Source organism: Lolium perenne, chromosome 7 (assembly GCF_019359855.2).
Source record: "Lolium perenne isolate Kyuss_39 chromosome 7, Kyuss_2.0, whole genome shotgun sequence".
NCBI lineage: Eukaryota > Viridiplantae > Streptophyta > Magnoliopsida > Poales > Poaceae > Lolium > Lolium perenne.
The window spans coordinates 124,527,415-124,536,371 of NC_067250.2; the positions used below are offsets into that span (position 1 = coordinate 124,527,415).

Genomic DNA, 8,957 nt, shown 5'->3' on the forward strand with positions numbered 1-8,957 from the left:
AAGGTGTTTGATGAAATGCCTAAGTTAGGGATTTTACTTTTTTTATAATCAATTTGAGCTGAAATTATGGTATATTTTGTAGGTTTTAATTAGTATCATCCCCGTCCTCACGGCCGTCGATCGCTAGCGTCGTCCCCTAGCCGGCACCGTACAACCTCGGTGAGCCTCTTCTTTTTTATAAAAAAAACTTAGTTTTATGTGATGAACTTGAATATTAATTAAGTTGGTCACTCATATATCCATGATGTTGTGTACTTAATGATTTTTGATATACATATAAAATGCAGATGAGTCGACAATGGATGTACGGTGACCGGTGCCATCCCGAGTTCATTACTGGCATGCATTATTTTCTCAACGTGGCTGAGGCAAACAGGCAGTCGAATGGTTTCATGTATTGTCCATGTAGTTCCTGTAAGAATATGAAGGATTACTCTACCTCGAAGACCCTTCACGTCCACCTGTGGAGAATGGTTTCATGCCCAGCTATAATTGTTGGACCAAGCACGGAGAAAGAGGGGTTATATTGGAAGACAACGAAGAAGAAGAGGATAGTGACAACTATCCCTTATTCACTGAAGACGGTGGTAGTAGAATGGGGGAAGACGAAGCTGAAGAAGAGCTCATTTTCGATGAGCCGATTTTTGATGACCCGGATGACGATTTGGGTCGGGCCATTCTTGATGCGAAGATGAACTGCGGAAATGAAAAGGAGAGGTTGAAGTTGGAGAAAATGTTAGAGGATCACAACAAACTGTTGTACCCAAATTGCGAAAATGGTCGAAAAAGCTGGGTACCACGCTGGAATTGCTGCGGTGGAAGGCAGAGAATGGTATTTATGACAAGGGATTAGAAAAGTTGATGAAAAAAATAAAGAAGATGCATCCACGGGAGAACCAGTTGCCATCTACAACGAACGAACCAAAGAAGGATGTCTGCCCTCTAGGATTAGAGGTGCGAAGATACATGCATGCATCAATGACCGCATCCTCTACCGCAGGGAGTACGAGAATTTGAATGCATGCCCGGTATGTAGTGCATTGAGGTATAAGATCAGGCGAGATGACCCTGGCGATGTTGAGGGTGAGTCCACCCCCAGAAGAGGGTTCTGCGAAGGTGATGTGGTATGCTCCTATAATACCACGGTTGAAACGTTTGTTCCGAACAAAGAGCATGCCAAGTTGTTGCGATGGCACAAAGAGGACCGTAAGAAAGATGTGATGCCGAGACACCCCGCCGACGGGTCGCAGTGGAGAAAAATCGACAGAGAGTTCAAGTCATTTTCAGATGACGCAAGGAACTTAAGACTTTGTCTAAGTCCAGATGGCTTTAATCCTTTCGGGGAGCAGAGCTCAGCCATAGCACTGGCCGGTGACTCTATGTATCTATAACCTTCCTCCTTGGTTGTGCATGAAGCGGAAGTTCATTATGATGCCGGTGCTCATCCAGGGCCCGAAGCAACCAGGCAACGACATTGATGTGTACACGAGGCCATTGGTTGAAGAACTTTTAGAGTTGTGGCGTGACGAAGGTGTACCTGTGTGGGATGAGCACGAACAAAAGGAATTTAACCTACGAGCGTTGTTATTTGTAACCATCAATGATTGGCCTGCTCTTGGTAACATTTCAGGGCAGTCAAACAAGGGATACAATGCATGCACACACTGTTTAGGTGAGACTGATAGTAATTATTTGGGAAACAAGAATGTGTACCTGGGGCATCGTCGATTTCTTCCAAAACAACATCACATAAGAAAGAGAGGAAAGCATTTCGGAGGTGAGGCAGATAACCGAACGAAGCCTACCCGCCCTAATGGGGAAGTTATATATGATATGGTCAAGGATTTAAAAGTGATCTTTGGAAAGGGTCCCGGCGGACAATCTGTTCCGCATGATGTTGACGGACACGTACCCATGTGGAAGAAGAAGTCGATATTTTGGGAGCTACCCTACGGAAATTCTTAGAGGTTCACTCTGCAATCGACGTGATGCACGTGACGAAAAATCTTTGCGTGAACCTGCTAAACTTCTTGGGCGTGTATGGGAAGACAAAAGATACACCGGATGCACGGCAGGACCAGCAAAGTATCCACGAAGGAAACAACCTGAATCCAGAGAAGTATCAAGGTCCTGCCAGCTATGCTCTTACCAAAGAGGAGAAGGAGATCTTTTTTGAAGTCCTGAGTAGCATCAAGGTCCCGTCTGGCTTCTCGTCGAATATAAAGGGAATAATAAACATGTCGGAGAAAAATTTTCAAAACCTAAAGTCTCATGACTGCCACGTGATTATGACACAATTACTTCCGGTTGCATTGAGGGGGCTTCTGCCGAAAAATGTTCGAGTACCCATTGTGAAGCTATGTGCGTTCCTCAATGCAATTTCTCAGAAGGTGATCAATCCACTTACTCTACAAAATTCTGAAGGATGTGGTCCAATGTCTAGTCAGCTTCGAGTTGGTGTTCCCACCATCCTTCTTCAATATTATGACACATCTCCTAGTTCACCTGGTCGAAGAGATTGGCGTTCTCGGTCTTGTATTTCTACACAACATGTTCCCCTTTGAGAGATTCATGTGAGTCTTAAAGAAGTACGTTCATAACCGTGCTAGGCCAGAAGGAAGCATCTCCAAGGGCTATGGAACGAGAGGAGGTCATTGAGTTTTGTGTTGACTTTATTCACGACCTTAAGCCGATCGGTGTTCCTGAATCGCGCTTATGAGGGGACAACTGCGTGGAAAAGGCACGCTAGGAAAGAAATCAGCAACGTGTATGGACGGACATTCTTTCACTCAAGCACACTACACAGTTCTACATAATTCCATCTTGGTGGCTCCGTACAAAGAGGAACACAAGGAGATCTTACGCTCTAAATACCCGGAGCAACGTGAAGATTGGATTGATGGAGAACACATGAAGACTTTCGGCGGTTGGTTGCAAACACGTCTCATGAATGTCACCGATGACGAGCAGCTGTACTTGTTGGCCAAGCAACCATCTTCTACTATATCGACTTTTCAAGGGTACGAGATTAATGGGAACACATTTTACACTTTCGCCCAAGACAAAAAGAGCACCAACCAAAACAGTGGTGTCCGCTTTGATGCGAGAAGATGGCAATGGGAACAAGGTCACATATTATGGGTACATAGAGGAGATATGGGAACTTGACTATGGACCTAATTTCAAGGTCCCTTTGTTCCGGTGTAAATGGTTCAACCTTGAAAGACGGGTACAGGTAGACCCGCAGTACGGAATGACTACAGTGGATTTCAAGAATCTTGGGTACGACACCGAACCATTCGTCCTAGCCAGTGAAGTGGCTCAGGTTTTTTATGTGAAGGATATGTCTAGCAAACCGAAAAAAAGAAAAGAAAGGCAAGAGGACACATCATACGATGAGCCAAAGCGGCACATAGTTCTTTCAGGAAAAAGAAACATCGTGGGAGTAGAGGACAAGACAGACATGTCAGAAGATTATAATAAGTTTGATGATATTCCACCCTTCAAGGTAAAAATTGACCCAAGCATCATCTTAAACAATGAAGATTGTCCATGGTTGCGTCGCAGTAAGAAGAAAGGGAAACGGGCGAAGAAAACTCAGAAGACTAGAGGAGATGGAGTATAACTTGTGTATCTCAATATGGAAATCACTTTTGTGTAATGATGTTACTGTATGTAAGATATTAACAATGGAGATGGTTGGCTTGTTTTTACTAGTTAAGTCACGGGCTTGCAGGGAAATTTTTCCGAGGCGAAACTTCCGAATATGCCATATATAGGGCATGTGCACCAAGGGCATATTCGAGAAGTTCCGCCACGGGTGATTTCCCAACCCTTTCCGCAACATTGTTAGAGGAGATGGAGTCTTCCACGGGCTTGCAGGGAAATTTTTCCGAGGCGGAACTTCCGAAGATGCCATAGGGCGTGTGCACCAAGGGCATCTTCGACAAGTTCCGCCGCGGGAGATTTCCCAACCCTTTCCCCAACATTGTTAGAGGAGATGGAGTCTTCCACGGGCTTGCAGGGAAATTTTTCCGAGGCAGAACTTCCGAAGATGCCATAGGGCGTGTGCACCAAGGGCATCTTCGACAAGTTCCGCCACGGGAGATTTCCCAACCCTTTCTTCCATCCATGGTGATGAAACTCTCCATCCATGTTGGCTTGTTGAGCTGCTTCCCATGGTCTATCGATGCTCCTTTTATAGGCAGAGCGTCCTTATCCTGCCGACAGCTTTAGTACCGGTTGCAGACACCAACCGGTACTAAAGGTTACCCACGCGTCCTTATCCCACCGACAGGGCGTCATGCGCTACATACTTTATCTCATCGAGCAGGGCGTCCTTATCCCGCCGACAGCTTTAGTACCGGTTGCACCCACCAACCGGTACTAAAGGTTACTTAGTACCGGTTGCACCCACCAACTGGTACTAAAGGTTTGCCTCGATCTGTCTTCCCGCCTATTTTCTTCCCGCGCTTTCCACCGGTTCCCGCCTCTGTCTTCCCGCCATTTTTTCACTATATATATGTAGGCTTGGCCACCATTTACATATCACATCTAGACTCATATCTGCAAACCTCATCATTCTCTCCCATGGCTTCCATCGCATCTCTAACCCCCCGGGAGGCGGAGGCGCTTTGCGCCTCGAACTACCCCTGCCCGCCGGGCTACCGCGTCCCGACCGGCTGGTTGCTAAGCGTCGGAGGCGTACCGGTCCCTCCAGTCCCTCTAGGTGTGGCGCGCGAGATGGCCATCACGAACCACTACTACTTCGAGCTCACGCCAGAGCAGCGGAGGAATCCCCAGTGGCATCCCGACTACAGCCCGACTTGGGAAAGCTTCTTCATCAATCGGCGTGAGAGGGCGCTTGCCAGGCACGAGGAGGGCGGCCCGCCTCCTCCGAACTTCAACGAGGCCGGCCGTCGGCTGTGGTGGCGCGGCCGGACTCTCCAGGGCGTCATGGCCTACCGTGGCCCCCGCCTGCGCTACCCTCAGTCCCAGCCCACGCGTGCTCACCCGCCGACGTTCGAGTACCGCGACCCCGATGCCAGCGACGATGATGACGGCGACTACGACGACTACAGTGGCGACTACTACAGGGCTAGGCACGAGTATGACTGAATGACTCCCCAGTAGAATTTGGTCATGTATCTTTAATTTTCAGTTAAGCTATGTACTTTTAATTCGAGTTCAATCGTAATAAAATTTCATTCCCGCCCTTTCTTTTCCCGCGGCGTCGTGGCGGAAAGTTTCCGCGCGACGTCGGGCGGGAAAGTTTCCTGTGCGGACGGCGTCGTGGCGAGAGTAAAGAAAAGAAATAGAATAGAGAAAAGAAATAGAAAAGAAATAGAAAAGAAAAACAAAAGCAATAGAAAAAATAAATAGAAAAGAAATAGAAAAGAAAGGAAAAAGAAAAGTAATAGAAAAAATAAATAGAAAATAAAGAAAAAGAAACAGGAATAGAAAAGAAACAGAAAAAAAAGAAAAGCAATAGAAAAAAGAAATAGAAAAGCAAAAGAAAAGAAACAGAAAATAAAAAGAAAAGAAACAGAAACAGCAAAAGAAACAGGAAAGAAAAAGAAAAGAAAAAGAAAAACAAAAGAAACAGCAAAAGAAAAACAAAAAAAAACCTTTGGTACCGGTTGGTACCACCAACCGGTACGAAAGACCTTTCGTACCGGTTGGTGGTACCAACCGGTACCAAAGGCCCCTCCCCTGTGTTAACTTAGGCGCGCGGGAGGGGAAATCCCCAAATCGACATCACGCATCGTAGCCAGCGCGCATGCCCGTCAGAACCACGCCGCCGTCGCAGCCACGCCGCGCCGCCGTCCGAGCCACGCCGCGCCGCGATTCGCGATCACGCCGTCGCCACGCCATCGCCGTCGCCGTCGTCCGCGTGCGGCAGCTCCCCGCGCCGGCAAGGTAAGCTTCTTCCCTCCTCTCCACGCCGGCCACCGTCGCCATCCCCTCCCCTTTCTCCTTCCCTCGCCCGCACGCCGCTCCCCTCACCGCGCAAGCAGCCGCACACCGCAGCCACGCCGTCGCCACGCCTACGCCGTCGTCGTCGCCGTCGGACGCGCGTCTTCCTCCCTGCCGCGCTGAGCACATCCCGGACGCGCTCTAGGTGCTCGATGAAATGCGGCGGCGCCCGCGGCGGCGCAAGGGCAACGCCCACGGCGGAGGCGGGACGAAGGGCTTGCGGTGGAAGGCGGCACGGTCGACGGGCGGGCGTAGAAGGCGGCGCACTGCTGCGTCATGCGCTGTGCGGGGCGGTTGGGGAGGCAGTTCCGGCGGTCGGAGGCGGGCGGCACGACGCGCGCGCAGGAGGGCAGGTCGAGGACGACGTCCGGGAAGGCATGCGCGCCCTGCTACCGCTGCGGGGTCGCGCACCGGGATGTCAAGCCCGACAACCTCCTCTTCGACGCCGCCATGGGCGCGCTCAAGCTCGGCGACTTTGGGTCCGCGGAGTGGTTCGGGGACGTCGCGCCTGAGGTAGTCGCCGGGAGGGAGTACGGCGAGAAGGTGGACATTTGGAGCGCTGGGGTGGTGCTCTACATGATGCTCTCCGGGACCGTCCCCTTCTATGGCGCCACCACCCCGGAGATCTTCGAGGCCGTGCTCCGAGACTGAATATGATCGATTAGTCTATATGTTCATCCCTAGATGCATTCATTTATTTGTATTGCACTTATTAACGAATAATTTTTTCTTTTAGCCTTCTGGATCATCGAGCAAGTCTGTTAGATCAAAACGAGGCCCGACGCGGGTGCTAAAGTGCGAGGGCAGGTTAGCCCTCATGGCATTCAAGGATAATGGTGAACCAGTGGAGCCCAAGGAGTTTTGCCGCAAATTTACAAGTCAATCCGGAGTTATTGTTAGGGACCATGTACCGATCAGCATTCAAGAGTGGCATAAGCCGAAGAACCCGGAGAGTGGTGCTAGTTATGTCAACGACGCGATGAAAAAATTTCTTTGGGACACGCTCATGACAAAGTTCAGCCTACCGGAAGACATGACGGAAGGCCAGAAGAATAAAGTCAAGGAATGGACATGGAAGAAGATGGCCATACAATTCCAGAGCTTCAAGAAAAAATTATGGGACAAATATAAGAATGAAGATCCAGTATTCGATGATAATCTAGTGAAGATAAAAGATCACTGGGCCGCATTTAAGGAGTATAAGAAATCGTCTACTTTTGTGTCCCGATCGAAGAAAAATACCGAAAATGCTGCAAAGAAGAAACTTTCGCATCATTTGGGGTCAGGTGGCTACAAGAGTGCCATTCCGAAGTGGACAGCGTTTGAGAATAAACTGATGGATCATGGAATCACTCCACAGACATGGGACTGGCCCGAACGGTCCAAGTTCTGGTTGTTCGCTCATGGGGCAGGGTTGGACCCAAAGACAGGGTTGATCGTTGCGAAGGGAAAATGGAAGGAAAAATTGAGGCAATTGTACCGAAGCTTGTAGATGCAATTGAAAAGGTCAGAAAGGGAGAGTACATTCCCGATCGAGAGAATGACGAGCTGACACTCGCTCTGGGGAACCCTGAACATGTTGGACGGGTACGAGCTCGCCCAGGTCTCACCATGAAGGAAGCGTGGCCGGACAGCGCTGACACTTATAGAAGCCGTTCGCGAAAGAAGAAGAAGGACGCCGACATTGTAACGGAGTTGTTATCTAGGGTGGAGGCTCTTGAGAGAAATCGAGGGCACCTGATCAGTCAGCTGTTTGTACAGGATCCACAAGCCGATGCTGCCCCATCTCAGCGAAGAAGCAGTGTCGGTTCCTCGCATCTTGACGGATGTGGAGGAAGCTACCCCGTGGATTATGTCACGGAGAAGACAGATTGCGAGCTACATATGTTAATCAGGACCGCATCTGTTAAGGTGGCGGTCGGCTATGTGTACCCAAGTGAAGATGGAGCAATGCACCATCATATGCCCATTCCACCTGGTTGTGTTCGTGTCGGGGTGGATGAAGTTGTTTCGGGTTTTGAAAAAGTGGAGCTTGATATTCCTAGAGGTGAAGATGAGAGGACACTGGCCGATGTCAAGCACGGTTTCGCCCTATGGCCGAAGAAGTACGTCGTCCTTTTGCAAAGGCCACCGACTCCTACACATGAGCAGCAAATGCCATCGACTCCTCCTGGTGGCAGTCCTGGTGAGCAGCCAAGTCCACACCTACCGAGAGGGACCCCAGCGTGAGTCCACCATCTCGAGATCCTCCGCGTAAGACAGCGTCCGTTAAGCGGAACGGTACGCCGCCTAGGAAGAAAGCTAGAAAGGAGAAACAACTGCCGCCTCCTGAGAAGTTACCTTGGGAAAAAACTCCAGAGGAAAACGCCGAGGCCGTTCAGGCCGAGGTGAAGAAATTTTTTGCACCGAAAGTGCCAGAGATACCTTTCGAGAAGACACTAGATCGGGAGAAAGTTGTGCGTACCGTTGACAATCTATATGACCCTGTACCATCGCCGCCATCTGACTATGTGCGTTCTATTGAAAGGTCGTATGACAAGATGATCGAGGCGACAAAACCCGTTCAATCGGGTATCAGGGAGATAAAAGGGATACACAGTGTCTACCAGCTCGGACAACAACCCGTTCAATCGGTCGCCCCTCTCAAGGTGTTTGACGGGAAGACCGTTCAAAGTTCTCGACAAGACGCAACTGATTACGCCTTAGCTGAACGAGCATATCAGTTTGTTCAAGGGAAAGATTTGGTCGAGAATCTCAGGAAGGTACCAACATGTATGGGTAACTTGCATTCGTGGTACCTTAAGGCCTCAAAGGAAGGGATCCAGACTATCATGGTGCGAGTTAGGGAAGAGCACTACTTCCAGAGTACTTGTGTGAACGTTGACTTCGCCGAACTCTTTCGGTTATACAATCTCCGGGCCCTCGACAAATCAATCATCAGTTGCTATTGTCCGTAAGTGATTTATTTATTTAATTTGAGA

The 8,957-nt window shown here is 49.4% G+C and overlaps 1 protein-coding gene across 1 annotated transcript; it reads left to right on the top strand.

Annotated features, from left to right (window-relative positions):
• Nucleotides 1-6,252: 6,252 nt before the first annotated feature.
• LOC127318522 (phosphoenolpyruvate carboxylase kinase 2-like) lies at nucleotides 6,253-6,627 on the top strand. Its single transcript, XM_051349002.1, has one exon. It carries the CDS (start codon nucleotides 6,253-6,255, stop codon nucleotides 6,625-6,627), a length of 375 nt encoding a protein of 124 aa, XP_051204962.1.
• The last annotated feature ends 2,330 nt before the right edge of the window (nucleotides 6,628-8,957 follow it).

What these genes read in the sequence shown, in the direction of transcription:
- LOC127318522 (XM_051349002.1), top strand. Translation starts at nt 6,253, where the DNA reads ATGCGCTGTGCGGGGCGGTTGGGGAGGCAGTTCCGGCGGTCGGAGGCG.